Below are 19155 nucleotides of genomic sequence, written 5' to 3'. Positions count from 1 at the left end.
TTTAGACTTGTGTATTGAAATTGGGTAAAAATTGGTTATATGAGAGTTTAAGATCGTTATGGGCTTATGGCAATGCTTTTTAGGAAAAAAAATGTGGGAAATAGCAAAAATACTTGATTCTTATTTATATTAGCTGTGATTGTGTTTGATTATTGAACTTGAAAATGAAATTATATTTTCTGAAAGAGTATAATTAAAAATACTTGACAGCAAGAGCATCAATTAAAATTACTCGACTCTGCTGGGGATCGAACCCAGAATCTCTGGTTCCGTAGACCAGCGCCTTATCCATTGGGCCACAGAGTCGACTTTGAATTTTTTTTACCGATTTGAAAATATATAATTATGATACCCTACCAAGTCTCACACTCCTTTTAAGTGACAGTGCATTCGTTAGGCCAACCCTTGGGTTGGTTTAAATTAAATTTTTAGCTACCATCATTGTAGTTTTGACATATTTAAATAAAGTGCATCTTGTACCCATTTAAACCATAATTACATTTACAAGAGATATTTTGACCTTATTTATAATCTATGATTAATGTTTAAAAAACAAAGAAATTATACCTACTATAAATATACAACATTTTTAAGATTTATACTTTTATTTTGTAACGTTTTAGGGTTAACTGATTTTTTTAGCTAGAATTGTGCAAAACCATTCACAACCTAAGTATTTTATAACGGCTTAATTTTTTGAGTTTACCAAAATGCTATAAAATAAAAAAGGCAATTACAACGAAATAATGGCTCCAATGTTTTGCACAAAAACAATTCAATTAAGCTTAAGTTTGACACTTTTATTTACTACCCAATTAAACAAATACACGGCACTAATATAAAAAATAAAGCGTCTAGGAGGATCAAAAAGTGTCCATGATTCTCAATCTCCAAATCATCCAACATGTATTCAAGCACACCACTTTTAAACATGATCGTTGATTCTATTGACCATTAATTTCATCTATTCTACATAACAATTTATGTAGATATCCTGTACACCATTTCATGTCATTGCCCGTAATCTTTCCAACCTCTATTAGTCGATTAAATTCTTTGATAACCGATGTGACATCCTCAATTATACGACTAATTAAAAGCTTTTTCTTTATGTTTATTTAAAATAGAGTATCTTTTAAAAAGAATACATTAATTTAGAATTTGTCCCAAAACATTATTTTGATGTGAGATCATATTAATATCAAGTCACTTCCAGAGAAACGTTTTTCATTACTACTTAAAAGCTTAGATGTCATAACTGATACAGAAAACATAAGCATAAATTTGTTTTTACAGGTCTTACAACAACTTATTATACTAATGACCTAAACTCATCGAATCTCTCATATTCAAATATCACTATTAAAAATTAATAAAATTTGGTGAAATGTTAATATGAGTATTTCTTTGAAGGAAAAGGTTGTGAAATGATGTGTCGTTAATATTGAATGAAAGATTAAAATAATGAAAGACTTAGGGTCTTATGTCGAGTTCGGACGGGCTAATACCAAAAAATGATAAAAGAACTATACATCATTTCATGAATTTTAATTTTAGCAGATTGATTATCCAATGAGAACCGGTCCAAAGTTCAAACATATTTCCTTCCTTAGAAAATTTCAAAATTTATTTCAAATTGTAGTTTTGTATATTATTACTTTTCAACACTATTCATGCATTTGATAACTTGTATTATACAATTTTAAAACTCTCATCCGGATCACCCTATCCAACCACCCACCTTTGTCGGAGATATGTGTAAAACTCAGTTTAGTTAAAAAGATATATGTTGCCATAAACATATGCTTTTGTGTTAGATGCGTAAAATGGCACCATAATTTTAAACATATATTTTTTAATTCCAGGTCATAGATAACTATAAACATGAATGTTTATGGAATTTATTAACCTAAAGATAAAAGTATAATGTTATAAACAATAGAAAAATGAGATTAAATTTGTATTGTACACATCTTATCCCATTTTACAACATCAAAGACTCAAAGAGTCAAAGTAAACAGTTTATGTAAGTTCGACCCGACTAATACTAAAACACGATATAACAATATTATTTTGTTAGCTAAATCTCAATTAAAGAATTATTAAATAAGATTACTATTCAATATAACTTCATGCATTTGATAATTTGTATTATCCTATTTCACAACTCTCATCCCCATCAACATACCCAACCACCCAACTTTGTTGTGCAAAACTTAGTTTAGATGAACAAAATCAAGATTAGACAAAAATATATTAAAAGGGACTTTATTTTGTGCAATTAACCAGTTTTCAGTGCGATTTATCAATGTTCTTTTGTGTTAAATGCATAAAATAGCAACATATTTGAGTATTAGTTTTTATCTCTATAAAAATATATCTTTTTTTAAAGTTTCAAGCTATGCATTGCAACAAACATAAAGTTCTATAAAATATGTTGCTATAAAAGCTATAAAAAAATCCGCACTTATAAAAGTAGACAATTCAACCCATGTTATTAAACTTGATCTTTTTTCTTCGAGCTTTAAATTACATTACATCTTAGGTTTGGGTACAGTTTTTCATTATATTTATAGTTAAATAATACTAAAAAAAGATGTAACAAAATCTTTTCCTTGAAAACATATAAATCATTATTTTTATAGTTTTAGTCTCAAACAGAAAGTGGGATATCGTTTTGTAAACCTATATTTAGCCAAGACGACAGTTTTGAAGCTCATATCATCCTGTTTTACTCTCGAAAAGACATAAATACCCCTTAATCTTGCTTCTTTTTATTCCTTGCCCATGAAACCCACCACTTTCGAAAGACCCATTTTGGTAATTCCTTACTATATGCAAATGGCATAAAGCCCATGATGCACATGTAATGGGTTAGTTTTTACTGACACATTATCTTCTTCGTTTTCCTACCAATTTCTCCCCCCTCACCGTTTTCTCTATCTCTCAGTCAGTCATGGAGCTCCGCCTCCGGAGAAATCTTCCGGCAGAAGCTTTTATGTTGTTTTTAGTGGTTTTGTTGAGGAACTCAGTTGTCGGTGCCATTACCAGTAAACACCCATGTGATTTTCCGGCGATCTTCAACTTTGGAGACTCCAATTCCGACACTGGTGGCTTATCGGCGGCGTTTGGGCAGGCCGGACCACCCCACGGAGAGTCCTTTTTCCATGGTCCGGCCGGTAGGTACTGTGATGGCCGGCTTATTATCGATTTTATAGGTATTTATTATACAAATCTCTTTCTTTTACATATTCAATAAGATATTTCTTGGGTAAAATTTGTATGATCCATTAGTTACTTGGTTGAAATCAGAAAATTGATGTATTTATTGGATAATCATTAAAATTAAAATGACATAAAGGGTAGTATTATAATTATAGATAACAATATTTACCATATTTAATTATTTATCAATAGTAAAATGAACTTTTTGGATTTTCTCTATGTGGCTAGTTTCATGATTTTTTCAATAATGATATGATTATCTCGCGATAGAAAAAGTCATTTAATTGTACAAAAGATTTATTTTTATATGACCTGAAAACACGACTATATTCTATTCACGTGACAGACTATTAATGGTGTCCCTAACTCGTGTCCAAAATCGTATAATTGGAGCTGCACGTGACTGAATGGCATAACAATACTTTTTTGTTTTTTAATAAAATATTTTATATATGAAAGATCTACTAAGTTATAATTATAGATTATATTTCTTTTATAAATGTTTTATACTTCTATTTTTTTTCTGTATCATAACAATGAGAACTGTTAGAAATGAATTGTTTTTCCCAGTAAAAATCTGTAAAAAAGAAAAATATGGTATGATAAATAAATTAATGAAATTATATTATATATTTGATGATGTGTGTTTAACCATAAATAAAATTATATATGACCTTTCAATTTAACTAGTTCACCATATTCATTAATATAAACTTTATATTAATTCTAAGATAAAATGTACATTTGTATAATTCTTAAAACATTATCTAGCAATTAATGTTTTTTTTTTTTTAAATTTTGCAGCTGAAAGCTTCGAGCTGCCATACTTGAGTGCATACTTAGATGCACTTGGCTCGAACTTCACCCAAGGAGCCAATTTTGCCACAGCTGGTTCGACCATTAGGCCACAAAACCAAACCCTCCACCAAAGTGGGTTCAGTCCTTTTTCTCTAAATGTTCAATGGTATCAATTTAATGATTTCCATCGTAGGGTACAAAATTTTCGCACCAAAAAAGGTAACATTTTTCATATTATTATGATATCTAATAATCATATTTATAAGCATTTGTGTGATTTATAAATTTCATTGTGTAGTTGATGAAGTATTTAAGCGTTTGATGCCCAAAACTGAGGACTTTTCACGTGCTTTATATACATTTGATATCGGGCAAAATGACTTGACTGCTGGCTTATTCCAAAACTTATCTCTTAGGCAAGTTAGGGAGTCCGTACCAGATATATTAGGTCAATTCAAAACTGTGATCAAGGTGAGTGTTTCCCTTTTAATTTTCGTATATAATATATATGAACCATTTCAGAAACAAATATTATGATCATATAATATGTTTATTATTACATTTTGTAACGAATTTAGTTTTTTTATTAGGATATCTATAATCAAGGAGGCAGAGCGTTTTGGATACACAATACTGGTCCATTTGGGTGTCTACCATACGTCCTCGATCGTCAACCAGTCACAACTGGACAAGTGGACAAATATGGATGTGTGGGCCCATTTAACGAACTTGCTCGGTATTTTAACCTTCGGTTAAAACAAACTGTAGATCAACTACGTGAGCATCTACCAAAAGCAGCAATCACCTACGTCGATATCTATTCAGTCAAATATGCACTCATTACCCAAAGCATCAATCACCTACGTGAGTGATTTTATTCAATTCTTTAATTTAAGATAAATCTTGCATTATTTGCAAATAAGGTACAAGAAAGTGTTTTGTTTATGTGATTTAAAGACTTGTATGTTTGTTTGAAATTTAGGGTTTAAACATGCATTGAGAGCTTGTTGTGGTCATGGAGGAAAGTACAACTACAATGTGCATATTGGTTGTGGTGGGAAGATCAAAATCAATGGTACGGAAATCTTGGTGGGTAAAGCTTGTGCAGATCCAACGACTGCGATAAATTGGGATGGCGTACATTACACCCAAGCAGCCAATAAATGGGTATTTGATCAAATTGTAAATGGGTCATTTTCTGACCCGCCAATCCCGTTAGGATTGGCCTGCCGTAGACAACATTAAGGTAGTATTTGGCTTTGATATCCAAATTTGTTATAGGTAGGGTTCTTAGTGGAAATTATTCGAATTCTAAGTTTTAGGGACTTGAATCAAACATGCTTTATTTTTGTTATATTTATTGAATATAGATGGTGCTTATAGTTGTTATTCTAAAATCTGAATTTTGGGCTCAGGCTTATTTTATTAAAAGTTATTTCAAATGATAACTTTAAATTATCCTGAGATGTCTAATCTTTCTCGAATCAAGTTTGAGTAACACTCATCATGTTGTTAAATCAAATTCAAACTTACGAGTTGTTAGATTAAAATAAGTCATTTAGTGTTGAATGATTCTGATATTTTACTGGTTAAAAGAAGGTAGATTTTATTAACCGTTTAAAGGCTTTTGATTAGTTTAGAGACAATATCAAAGTCGTATTGAATGTTGACCGATTTAAAGGTCACCTCTTAATAGTTTCATTAAGAGGTTATCAAATAGCCCCTTAATTTAGTATTGTTGAATTAACCTTGAGCTCTTTCCAACTCGTTTGGAACCTATCAAATTGCACCACCCAAGACTAAAAACTTCAAATATATTGATCCATTTTTAAGCATTCCTATCTATTAAAACTTAATTACTTGAAAAGGAGGTGTACCTTACAATGATGTAAACTTTTGATAAATTGAAAGAGAATAATGTAATTAATATATAGGTAAATGTTATAAAAGACATTCTATTGTTATTTTTTCGATTTTGATGTTGTATTGTTTTCCTAAATTGAATATCATGTTTTCCAATTTTGTTCAATATTGACCACATAACGGGTTTCCTATAATTCTCTCGGTAACACCCTTGATGTCACCCCTTTTCTTATTAAACCCTCAATCATGTGGAAATGAACATTGATAAACTCAGAAAAAAATAACGCCTCATTCAAGAGGATATTTAATTAGGGTTTGTCCAAAGAAGAAAGCTCAAATGAAATTCCACCGACTAATAGCAACATTGGACCATTGACACTATTAATGTAATGTGTGTATGGTAAAAATCCCTCCTTTATTTATAAGTTGTGTTAAAATTATAGATTTCTTACTTTATAGTTTATGGTCGAAAGTAATCCTTACATGAGAGATTATTATGACTTAGACTTTGAAGAAAGTGAGTTGTCTTAGAACGTGATGAGGATGGCCATATGTTTTTGGTGGATGAGAGGAATTGAATGACAATGATAAACAGGATGAAGTCAAAATTCAATATTAGGTTTGTGTTTTTTTATTTAAAAGAAAAATAGACTTAATTAAAAAAAATTTCCAAAAGAATTTTCCGAAAAATATAACATATTTCATCATCGTGCATCACATTTAAAAACACCATAAAAAGTAAAACATAAAAAATGCAACACTTTAGGTAATAAAAACTCCATATGGATTGCCATTTTAAATGTATTTTACTTTTATTTTATATATGAAAAATGAAGGAAAATGTATAAATATTGTTATATGATTAACATATTTGACTTAAGGGTTGAAGAAGCACCGAAAAACTAACACCCTTTAAACTTATACTCAAAAACTGATAAAATCTCAAACCTCAATCGGCTTCTTCTCCTTTCTAAATTTCAAATCTCTCTCTCAAGAGATCTCTCCGATGAAAATGTTTCCGATCTGTGGATTAATGATCTCTGTTACATTACTGCTACTAATTCCGACTTTCTCTTCGCCGGACTGTAATTTTCCGGCAGTATTCAACTTCGGTGATTCAAATTCGGATACTGGTGGTTTATCGGCGATGTTCGGACAAGCTCCTCCGCCTAACGGCGAAACTTTCTTCCATTCTCCTTCCGGCCGCTACTGCGATGGCCGTCTACTAATCGATTTCATAGGTTCGTAATTCCCTATCTTCTGCTCCGAAAAAACACTCCATCAATTTATCAGAATCGTAAGTGTAGTTTACCCTGAGAATCCAAATTCATCGATCCTGAAACTCATAATTTTCCGATTTATGATGCTAAGCGTAAAGTCGTATCTTATCAGTTCAAATTGATCCATCGATTTTAGTGAAATCAACATATAGACGAAACTTTAATTGTAGTTTTTAATCCCGTGGTTCCCCAAATGTGTTTTGGAATTTGGCTGTATTATGATCAGAATCTTCATGCCAGGGTTTGTTAGTCAAAAATTTGAACCATGCAATTTTAATTTCCCGACTTTATTTGTTCATTTTTATATTATTGATGGCGATACATATCTAATTAGTCAATAAACGTTACATATTTTATACATATTTCTTTTGATACATATATATTTTTTTTCTACTCCCAAAAGATAATTTTGACAAGTTCCATAACTTTTCTTCAAAAAAATCCATCTTAAGAAATATCAAAGAAATCAAAGGAAACAATTTTAACATGACCATTAATTTTTGGGCAGATTCATATATAATGACAATATTTTACAATAATGTAACATTATAAGAAGCCGAATTGAGTGGATTTTGTTTTAATTTTCAGCTGAAGGTTTAGGAATACCTTATCTTAGTCCATTTTTGGATTCAATGGGTACAAATTTCAGCCACGGAGCCAATTATGCGACAGCTGGATCCACAATCCGGCGTCAAAACACTACAATTTTTCAAAGTGGGTATAGCCCGATTTCTTTAGACATTCAGTATGCAGAATTCTTTGATTTTTTGAACAGATCCCAAATAATCCGACAAAAAGGTACTTACTTTTTGGCTCATTTATTATAACAACTTGTCTTTTATGCATTAAAATATTATACATGATGTGCAGGAGATGTCTTTAAGGACTTGTTTCCTGAAATGGACAAGTTTTCAAGCGCATTGTACACATTTGATATTGGCCAAAATGACCTCACTGCTGGGTATCGACTTAATATGACTACTGAAGAAGTAAAAGCATACGTTCCTGATGTTATATCACAGTTTACAAATGTTGTGAAGGTGAGATTTATACCCCTGTCTTTTTCCTATTAACTCTTAATTTGATAAATTAAAATATTTTAGATAAAGAAAGTACACTTGAAATGGAAAAAAAAGTACATGATGATTTATTTATTTGACTTTTTCTTTTAAGTAGATATTTCTTCATCATGTCAAAAAGAAAACGCTCATATATTGCTTAGGGCTTTTTTTTTTTTTTTGCTTAATATAAACTTAATGGGTGAAACACTTAATCTAAACAGCTATATATGAATATTCCTTTTTGAGTTAATCTAGGGATTAAATGACATAACGGGTTAAAAAATGGCTTAATGTATTAAGAATCGACCCCTTTACATATTTGACCTTCTTTTTTCACCCAACTCCCAACACGTTAAAATTGATGAATATTGTTAAAACCATTTGCTGGATTTTTAGGGTTTTATGGCCATTTAGGGTATGTTTAGTTAATTTATTTTTTTGAGTTTTTAGGTTGTCATTTTAGCAAACCAAAATATAGCTAATAAGTTAGTTTATAAACTGGGTTTTTAAAAAAGCTACCGACTTATTGAGTTTTTTAAAATTCTACCAAATATACATTTTGTTAATTATAAAAAAAAACACAATCTTCTTTATGCGCTTTTATGTCATTTTACATATTTCAGCAAAATTATCGATTAGGTTTATCAAACGTCATATTTTATCAGCTATCAGCTACCTTTTCGGCTAATCTACAAAACATAGCCTTAGTCTTGTTCAAATGATTTATTCCATTTATTTAGTAAAAAACAATTTATTATATTACAAACACGGTATTATTAAACTCATGTTTCCAATTGTATCATTAATTATTTCTTGAAAAAAAATTGTAATTAAATAGAAAGTGTACGATCGAGGCGGGAGATCATTTTGGATACACAACACGGGTCCCGTTGGTTGCTTGCCGTACATAATGGATAGGTACTTGATTGCGGCGGCGCAAGTGGATAAATACGGTTGTGCCGCCCCGTATAATGACGTGGCACAGTATTTCAACGAGAAACTTAAAGCCGCAGTTCACCAACTTCGAAAGAATCTTCCTTTGGCCGCCATCACCTATGTTGATGTCTATTCGGCCAAGTATTCACTCGTTGTACAAGCAAAAAAACTCGGTAACATCGTTTTTCCTTATGATTTTTAGAAAGAAAAAAAAAACGATCTGATCTGTTTAGGGTCTGTTTGGTATTTTATACAGAAACCAAACAGACCCAAAACCCTAAAACAATGTTGTTTTGGGGTAGTTTGGTTTTTTTTTCATGAAAAAAACCAAAAAAACACAAAACAGTATCATTATAAATTTAACTTTTTTGAGTTTATAAGCTAACTTATTAATAAACTATCTCAAACAGCTTATAAAAAAGCTAGTTTATAAGCTACTTTTGTGTTTTCATCAAATACTAAATTGCAATAAACTCAAAAAATAAGCTAACTTATACGCGTAGAGGGAGTCTGACTGAATTAATAAGCTACCTTATACGCGTAGAGGGAGTCTGACTGAATTAAGATGACAGGATTTGGTGATCCGTTTTTGGTGTGTTGTGGGCACGGTGGAAAGTACAACTTCAACAACGCAAGGAGGTGTGGGGCCACGAAAATGATAAAAGGCGAAGAATTATTGATTGCAAAATCGTGTGAAAATCCTTTGTTGAGAATCCTTTGGGATGGGATTCACTACACCGAGGCAGCTAATAAATGGATGTACGATCAAATTGCTAATGGGACATTCTCTGATCCACCTGTTCCCTTAAACATGGCTTGTCATGCTCATAGATAAGAGAAACAAAAACTCACTTGTATTCTACTAATAGTATCTACAACTCTCAAAGACTCGACCATCAAATTGAATTCACATGAACCAATTAAAATACAGTTGGATAATTTGGTTTGGTTTTGGAATATGAAATCTTTAATTCATGCAAAGGCTACATTAAAGGTGGCGTGTTGTTAGTTGTGACGTTTTTGTAACAAATTTTTGGAATGTTAATATGTGTCATTATGTAGGTGTTGACGTATTGGTTTTAGTGAAAAGTCAAATAGAAAGTTTTGAGTGTGGTTTAGTAAGAACTAGGGAAGAATCCCTGCTTTGCGGGGTTGGATACGTCAAAGAAGTGGACACAATAGGAAGATTTTATTGAGTAACATTGGATTGTTTTAGAAAAAACTAACTGATAGAAAAAAATTATCATACCGCTTATTGCTTAAGTCGATTTAATTTAAACATAAGAAACAATACAATTACAAACTTCCAAACTAACATAAATAAAATGATGGCAAAAAACAGAAACTAAAATTTAATGTAATAGCAGTGATCATTCAGCTGGAAGATGGTTGGATACCGTTCAAAACTTGCCAAGGGATAATAATCATAATCTTCTTAATATCAGCATATGATCTAATATAAGAGATAACGACTCACCATAATTGAATTATGGGAGGCGTTTGCACCTAGGCCCAACGGGAAAGACCTGAAATATTGATAAAAATTACAGTAAGTTTTGTTCCTATAAGTATATAACATCAATCATCAATTTGGATCCGTTTGTTTACCCTTTATTTTATCATCATCTAATAGTAAAAAAAAATGTAAGATATGAGAATATAATAAGAGAAATATTACCTTTCTTCACTGGTAGTGCCCAAGTCTTCTTTCCGATGGTAATGATTGATGTTCAAATCTTCCAATCGTCACAAATAGATTTTTGGTTCATCTTTTATCTTTGAGTGTCAATCATTTACCTTCACAAACTTCCTAAGTTTGGAGGAAATTCTGCAATATTAAAAATAAAATTTGTTAAGAAAAAGGGCATAACTAAAAAAGTTTTAGTTAAGATTGGCTATCATCATCCACGACATACCTTCTACATTCCTCTTTCTCTATGGAATGCAATCCAAGTAGAAGACTATAATCAATAATCTGCTGAGATTCTAAAAACAAACAGTCTAGCTGGATTTGCCTGCAAAATAACATACTTGTGTTAAAATCATAAATTATTTTAACTTATTATAATAAAATATAATAGACATACTCGAAAAGGGCCTCACGCAGTGTCTTGTCCATATGAAATTCATATGCAAGATCAAGGTCTTTTAATTTGGTGCCCTCGTCTATATGATCCTTACATGTAAAGCTTCCTTGATATGAACCCTTCAGATCATACCTCCCGTGTATCCATAATTCTGTTTTAAACATATTTCCCATCACTATAAACCACACCTAAAACAAAATAAAATTTGTAAATCACATTAAACTAAAATAAATAAATTACACAAAATATACCTTCTTGCCACCTCATCCGACATATGAGAAAACATTTCTGTTCTCTCAGAAGTAGAAAACTCTCTAGTGGAATCCCCAAGGGTATAATCGTCATCCGGCGGGATTCTCCTGCTTGTTATACAACTCGACTCTCTAAAAAAACTACTAAAAGTAAATTTTTCAGAATAAGTTCGGGAAACATTACGTTCTGGATCCCTGAATCTTTGAGAATGGGCTTTTTTTTCTAAAAGATGAGCATTTACTTCCTGCTGGATAAAATGTGCATTGACCATCTTTAAGCCCTTTTGTCCATGTCCCAAAATAATAATTACCATCTGAAAACCTATAAACACCTGACCCATGTCTATACCCATTTAACCAAGATCCATCAAAAAGGTCACCATTTACCCATTTCATTACCCCTCTACCAAACATTTTACCAGATTTTCCAGTTCCCTATATACGTGTTTCCATTCCCCCAAGCGTACTTTCCACTTCCTTCATGAACTCCATCTTTCCAACAACCATCATAAACATCGGAATTACTATACTCCTTTCTTCCAACACCATTTTGAATGTTCAATCTCCATGACCCTTTGTATGCAGATCCATCAGGAGTTGTTAATGTGCCAAAACCATGGAAATATCCACCAGAAAAATCACCCTCATAACTTGTTCCAGAAGACCATGAGATTCGACCTCTACCACACATCTTTCCATCTTCCCAATTACCATCATAAACTGTGCCATCTGACCATGTGTAGCTACCCATGCCATGGGGGAGTTTACCATTGACATTACCAAAGTAAACATCTCCATGTAACTTTATCTCTTGACTCATCCTGAAAACCATCAGGTGTTGATATGGTTATAATAATGAAGATATATAAAAATCTAAAACTAAAAGTAAGATATGTTTTGATATAGATCTAAAGAACTCAACTTACAAAGGGGAGATAGTGTTTGAATAGTAAAAGCAGACATTGTAAGAATCGACTGACCACAAGAAGCAGCGTTTGAAATTTGAAAGAAACAAATAGATATTGTATTATATCCTGGAGTAATTAACTCCAAGATAAAAAAAAAGAATATATAATGACAATAGTCAGTAATGATGTAATTTTCTTCATGCATGTCTTCTTAAGACCTGAAAAGTAGTTTTATCAATACAAGTGAAAAGCTGTTGAGCTAAAATCCTATAAACCCTAAAATATCGACATTGGTATTGCAAGTACCTGAGTTAGTCTTTGGGCTTGGGGATAGAGTATTGGATGTCGTCAGAGCGATGGTAGATGTAGCAAGACCATTACTCTGTGCATTCTCCGTCAATTGTAGTTGCAGTTTCCCCATCGCCTTCAAATTCACAGGCTGAAATGCATGTTTCACCAGCATTCCGTCCTTAACCGAACCACCGACCAGCCAGACATGATGATTTATCGGTGTACTCCGTACTGGATTCTGGAACTTCAAGCGAGATCTTGCCTTCAACAATGGAGGAAGAGGAGCTGATGTTGTATGTATTCACTATCATCGATTGTGAAAAGAGAAGATAGATGTTGCGTCGCCGTATGGTTTCGCTTACAGATACGTCTTTGGAGAACAGAGAGAGAGTAAATTCGTGGGGAGCTGAAATGGGTATATCGGTGAAGGGATGAAAGTAACTCAGGTGGAGGGAAGTTCATAGGCATTAGGAAGCATCAAGAGGTCTAGTGGCGGTGGGTTGTCTGAGAACATAACACGTAGTTACAACAATTTTATTCTTATTGGTTTAGACAGGACAAGTAGCCATGAAATAAATAAATAAAAGTAAATCATCAAAAAAAAATCGAAAATCCAGCCAATGAAAGTCAAGAACTGTTCAAGTGGTTGTTGTAAATTAGTATGTATATATAATAAGAAAAAAACTTGAATAGGGTGCTTGTTTTAACAATGAAAAACAATGGAAAGATGTTCCTTCAACGGTTCAGCTTTAGGTCTCGTTTTTGGTGCTTTTCATGATTGTGGTGTTTGATTGGGATGAACATTCATGTATTCATGTGATCATGTCCTTACTTAGAGGTCAAGTTGCCACATCAAAGGGGAGGGGGATTTGCCAACACAACACCAATAATCAAACATTATAAATATTTTACATATTAGCTTTTGGTGTTGATAGGAAAGGTAAACTAAAAGATAGGTATTCTTTAAGGGAGGAGGGAGTCGTTCCCTCCCAACCCACCGAACCCACTGCCACATCAATTTTTGTCTCTTTTTTTTCTTCATCTTTCCCAAATCACAACACATGGAAATCCTATCTTTTTGAACCCACTCAACCCACTCAATTAAAAAAAATACAAAACAACTAAGGACAAGTTTTAAAACACATGGTACAAGAGAAAATAAGAAAGAGAAAGTAGAGAGAGATGATGATGTGGGTTAGTGAAACCAATCAACCCACTCATTGAAGCGTGAATGGTACCGCCGATAACTCTATTGCAAATTAAGATTTTACATTTGATTGTTTTGTATTTTTTTTTAATTGAGTGGGTTGAGTGGGTTCAAAAAGATAGGGTTTCCGTGTGTTGTGGGTTCGGAAAGATGAAGAAAAATAAAAGAGGAAAAATGATGTGACAGTGGGTTCAGTGGTTTGGGAGGGAATGACTCCCTCCTCCCTAATAAAATTATTTCAGATATTTTGAACATAACTATTTTGACATGTTATGGTCGCATCTTTGTCAAGTACCTAATAAATCTGTTTAAACATGTTAGCATATAACATCTTTGTCAAGTACCTAATAAATTTGTTTAAACATGTTAGCACATTACTTATAACTTTTGTATTGATTCAAATATATGTGAAGAGATTTATTAATCGAATATAATAAAACTCCATTGAAACCCTAGGTTGATGCGACCGCTTTAGAACCACTATGGTTTTGCGGTTATTTCGTTGCTATGACGTTTTGATACCACCACCAAACCGACACCGCTACACGATGAAAAACTCATCTGTACTCATCTCTATATCCGCCATTGCATATCACTACTTTATTACTATTATTGTTATGCAATCATTGAGAAAATAACAGTGCGATATATATTGCGAAAAATTATGTTTTTTTCATGAGCCGACAAAACATATTAAGATTGAGGAAATAGACTTATTAAGCAATTAACTTTTCAGTTTGTCCACATCTAGGTAACTATCTTTTTTTACACATCTAGGTAACGAAGTTTTTGGAAATGTTCACGTATAATCATTATGACTGACTATAACATGTTACATCCAGTCATAATGGTCATATATGAACACTTCCAAAAAGTTCGTTACCTAGATGTGTACAAAAAAAAGATAGTTATCCATATGCGGACAAACTGAAAAGCTAATTACCTTTTTAATTTATTTGTTATGTAGGGTCTATTAATTTTTTAAATATATACAAAATAAATACATAAATAAAAAATAATTAAAAAGGACACAGTAGTCTTTTGAGGTAAGACAAGACCAAACGCACAAACAAAATGAACAATATGTATCATCTGAGTTAAAAAAGAAGTTAACGACCAAACACACAAATTACCCAAACCACAGGGACCATTCGTGTAATTTACTCTTGCCTTTTTAGTTTGTTCACAACTGGGTAACTACTTTTTTTTTGTACGCATCTAGGTAACGAAGTTTTGTAGAAGTGTTCACATATGACCGGTTATGACCGGATTTAACCTGCTACAGCCGTTCATAATGGTCATATGTGAACACTTCCAAAAAGTTTGTTACCTGGATGTGTACAAAAAAAGATAGTTACCTAGATATTAACAAACCGAAAAGTTAATTACCTTAATAAGTCTATTTCCCTTAAGATTGATTTTCATTTCACTCATCATCATCTACATCTTGGAACCATCTCCATCAACCTTGCATATGGATGTCAACGGGACCAAATGGGGGCGGAAATAGATGCGCCCCCACCTAAATTGTAACGCCCAGTTTCTGAATTGTTACCGATTTGGGCGTGGGTAATTAAATGTAGATATTTCGGGCATTCAGATTTGGATTGTAACGTCCCAAATTTCGAGTCCAAAATTTCATTTTTAATTAATTGCTTTATAAAACAGTTACTGAAAATATTGTTAATATCACAACGAACCATAAATCATTCAAAGCATGTTCCAAATCAAAACACCAATAGTAGTAAAATCATAGTACAATCCCATGATCAATAATGCGAAAATCTGATGTGTGTGTGATGTGCAGCTACCGCGCAGGTTCCTTCCCCTTCGCTGAAGAGGTACCTGAAACAAAACTAAAAATTGTAAGCACGAAGCTTAGTGAGTTCCCCCATCTTACCACATACCATACAAACATAAAACATAAATACTTCCAGGCATATCTAGGTGCCAGACCTACCCCTTCGGTCCTTTCGACCGGACATTGCCTAGCATATCTAGGTGTTGGCCTCCCCTTCGGTCCTTTCGACCGGATATTGCCTAGCATATTTGGGTGCTAGCCTCCCCTTCGATCCTTTCGACCGGCATCGGGGACTATTTCACCCCTCTACTACTACCACATAACATATATCACATAATCATAATCCATTTTCGGCCCTATCGACCGGTAATCTTGGGAACTATCTCCCCTACTGCTACTATCACATAACATCATAACATACTAGCACATAAACATATCAGGTAGTAGCAAACCTAGATGAATATCACAAAGACAATCATCTAACATACAACTCCTACTGGTGGGCCGACATTGTAGTCGTAGACCCGCTGCTACTGGAAGGTAACTCACCTCGTACAAGTGACTACTGATAAACTGGGTGAGAAATCTTTGTCTGCTGCTGCTCCGGCTATAATTTCCATAAAGACACTTAATCAGAAGCTGATAACTAATCTTGGGGTAAAATAACCATTTTACCCCTTTGACCCAATTGGACATACCGAAGTCCCAAATCTAACTTATTAGGCCTAACTCTCCTGTGGCTCCTTTAACGATTCCCTAAGGACCCACTAACTGACCATTTACCGAATTGGGCTTTATTCCCTAAATGGGCCCAAAATATCCAAGTCCAACATAATAATTCTCAAGGGTCCAACTTGGCCCAAGAAGGCCCAATACTCGAGTCCTAAGTCCTCAAGTCCGAAATCATGCTTCACAGTGGGCCATGAGGCCCAAAAGTCCAGGCCCATTTCCTTTAGGCCCAAAAGTCCATTAGTTCTCGAACTGCAGACGTATACACAGCGTAACGGGCATGTACGCCCAGCGTACGCTACCTTGACTAGAGATCGGGGATTTGACCCAATACGCGACGTGTAACAGGGAGTACGCCCAACGTACTGGCCAATTCCCTAAAAGCTTAATTTTTGACTTAATCCGGTAAGCCTTTTTGTCCAAACTGTAGATCCAAGTCTTTTAAGACATCTTAAACCATAAAGTCACGAACTTTATATGCATGCATGCAAGGCTGCGGTCAAAACATGACTTTGGTCCATTTAACTAGCCCCAAAACTTAATAACCCTTGCATGGTTGTTTCTTAACCATCAAGATCCAATTTTTATGACTCCTAGTGCCTCTAGGAGCCCAAAAGGACAGGTATTATGGTCTGAAGTCGTTAAGATGCAAGAACTCTCAACAATGGAGTCCAAAAGTAACTTTAAACACTCCCAACAACAAATCTAAGAAGATAATGGCCAAGGTTGGAACTTGATACCTCACTAAGTCAGAAATTGTGCTACTCTTCTAGATCTACAAGCTCTTGGTGGATCCTTACTCCTTCTTCAAGTTCCTTTTTCTTCCAATGCCCCCCAAAACTACACCAAATGCTCCCCAATGGCTAAGAACACACAAAAGTAGGCTAGGGTTTTCGATATGACTGCTTAAGGGAGTTAGGGAGGATGGTCCAAGGTCATAACATCCTTTATATAGGGATAAGTCCCAAAAATTAGGGTTTAAGACACTGCGCGTGTACGTTGCGCATACCATTTGGTATGTTGGGCGTACGCGATTAAGCCCGCGTCTTGTATCCTCGATTACGTTGGGCGTACATGGGGGTTACGCACCGCGTTCGTCCGTCATCAGCCTTGTAATGAAGGCCCAAATCCGAACTCATAAAATTATTTTCCTTAAATAAATACAAATTTAATACCTCATAAATCTCGAGCGCTACATGGATATCGGAGCTAATGGGTATTTTGGTAAAATGGCAGCGGGATTTTATGGAAATTGTATTTCCGTTCGGGGATCTTTATGACAAGTATGATTTGATAAAAGTGTAGAGTTTCTCGATACCTTTTCATGGATATAAGGATGGTCGGATTCAAAGTTGTATCGAGAAAGTTATGGCTGTAACGCCTGTGTTTCTGGCTAAGCACTATCATAATGATGTAATAGTTAGGGTCAACAACTGTAACCTATTTTGAAGTAATGAAGAGGAATTACTTGAATATTATGTGATTTATGTGATTTTGTGTGCATCATACTTATTTATAATGATGTAATAAAATAATAATAAAAATAAGCATAAAAAATAAGATAATAGGTAGGCTCAATATTTATGAAGAAAGTTGAAGTAGTCGTAACAATGACTTCGGGAATATAAGGAACGATGAAATCAGACTTATAACGAAGAAGTTATGGTCTGTCAAAATTTTGCGACTAAACCGACACGATACCGGGAATCGTAAAAAGTGAGTTTGCGATAGAATACTTTTTAGCCTTAGCGATCTAAACTAAAGTTGTAGAATATGTTAAACTGAGACCGTGCATAAAAAGAACATCCAAATATGACTTCGTTTGAGGAAGTTATGATTTTTCTAAGAGTTAGCATAACAATACACAGCCCGGAATTCGAATTTTAGATCGACCGATTTTTAGTCGAAACAATGTAATGACCCAAATTTCAAACCTTTTTTTTCATTTTTAATTAACCAAACATTTCCATAAAGTGTGAAGTAACATTAATTATTGTTTTCAAAATTCATAACATTAACATTTTATTCAAAACATCAGAGTGTCCCATTGTGACAACCCCAAATTTAACTTCGTTACAAACCCCGTTTTCACTAACGGAACGTGTCACTATACGTTATTTTATGTAATATTTGAAATCGTCAATATCCGAATGTCTAAATTTAAACATGGCTTGATATTATTATAAGAAATATACCTCGTATGTGTTAACCCCGGTTAACCTAATAGAGTTGTATTACCTTTTCAACCACTTCACCCGGGTAAAAAGTTTTAACCCAGTTAACTTTAAACATCGGGTAGCCGTGTATCGGGTGCGATTCCCGAGACATATGCAATGGGTGTGCACAACATTTGAACACTCATTTACTACACACCCACTCTCTCTCACTACCTTCTCTCTCTAGACTCTAAAACGACCCCGATTCCGCTAATTTCCGACTTCCAAACGTAAGTACTCATCCTCTATCTTATTCTAGACATGCTTCATTGAATTTGAGGGCCAAAAATCATAGGAATCAAGGTCCAAAGAGGAGTTTACAGCCTAAGAAGCTCCTTAGGCCGTAAACCCCCAAAACCAAGCCAAAGACCAAGTTTTTCCTTCTTGTGAGTTAGTATACTAATTAAGGCTTATAACTAGAAGAGTTTGGACATTAAAACACTAGAAATTGATGCTCAAAAAGGAGTTTACGGCCCAAGCATGTGCTTAGGCCGTAAACACC

The 19155-nt window shown here is 33.7% G+C and overlaps 2 protein-coding genes, 1 non-coding gene and 1 pseudogene across 4 annotated transcripts; 2 read left to right on the top strand and 2 right to left on the bottom strand.

Moving 5' to 3' along the window:
- Positions 1-233: 233 nt before the first annotated feature.
- On the bottom strand, positions 234-306 carry TRNAR-ACG (transfer RNA arginine (anticodon ACG)). Its single transcript has one exon. It is a non-coding gene; the product is annotated as a tRNA-Arg (tRNA).
- Positions 307-2828: 2522 nt separating this feature from the next.
- On the top strand, positions 2829-5420 carry LOC145069008 (alpha-L-fucosidase 3-like). Its single transcript, XM_079015978.1, has 5 exons — positions 2829-3218; positions 4030-4242; positions 4322-4494; positions 4614-4887; positions 5006-5420. The coding sequence occupies exons 1-5, from the start codon at positions 2957-2959 to the stop codon at positions 5266-5268; spliced, it is 1185 nt and encodes a 394-aa protein (XP_078872104.1). The 5' UTR covers positions 2829-2956; the 3' UTR covers positions 5269-5420.
- A 1354-nt stretch (positions 5421-6774) lies between these two features.
- LOC145070110 (GDSL esterase/lipase At3g26430-like) lies at positions 6775-10144 on the top strand. The gene is made up of 5 exons (XM_079017054.1): positions 6775-7127; positions 7755-7964; positions 8037-8206; positions 9066-9336; positions 9736-10144. Exons 1-5 carry the CDS (start codon positions 6893-6895, stop codon positions 9996-9998), a joined length of 1149 nt encoding a protein of 382 aa, XP_078873180.1. The 5' UTR covers positions 6775-6892; the 3' UTR covers positions 9999-10144.
- A 715-nt stretch (positions 10145-10859) lies between these two features.
- LOC145068144 (uncharacterized) lies at positions 10860-13200 on the bottom strand (annotated as a pseudogene). The gene is made up of 4 exons (XR_013688932.1): positions 11474-13200; positions 11251-11438; positions 11080-11178; positions 10860-10991 (listed from the first exon to the last, which is right to left on the bottom strand). The product of XR_013688932.1 is annotated as an uncharacterized LOC145068144 (transcript).
- Positions 13201-19155: the final 5955 nt, after the last annotated feature.

This window comes from Lactuca serriola, chromosome 8, assembly GCF_051521515.1.
Source record: "Lactuca serriola cultivar US96UC23 chromosome 8, Lser_US96UC23_V15, whole genome shotgun sequence".
Lineage (NCBI taxonomy): Eukaryota > Viridiplantae > Streptophyta > Magnoliopsida > Asterales > Asteraceae > Lactuca > Lactuca serriola.
Note: the sequence above shows the minus strand (reverse complement) of the source record. Positions and strands in the feature narration are given on the sequence as shown.

Coding starts and splice junctions, on each gene's coding strand:
- LOC145070110 (XM_079017054.1), top strand. CDS start 6,893: ATGAAAATGTTTCCGATCTGTGGATTAATGATCTCTGTTACATTACTG. Junction 7,965..8,036: donor CCAAATAATCCGACAAAAAG/GTACTTACTTTT, acceptor CATGATGTGCAG/GAGATGTCTTTAAGGACTTG. Junction 8,207..9,065: donor AGTTTACAAATGTTGTGAAG/GTGAGATTTATA, acceptor GTAATTAAATAG/AAAGTGTACGATCGAGGCGG.
- LOC145069008 (XM_079015978.1), top strand. CDS start 2,957: ATGGAGCTCCGCCTCCGGAGAAATCTTCCGGCAGAAGCTTTTATGTTG. Junction 3,219..4,029: donor GCTTATTATCGATTTTATAG/GTATTTATTATA, acceptor TAAATTTTGCAG/CTGAAAGCTTCGAGCTGCCA. Junction 4,888..5,005: donor CCAAAGCATCAATCACCTAC/GTGAGTGATTTT, acceptor TTTGAAATTTAG/GGTTTAAACATGCATTGAGA.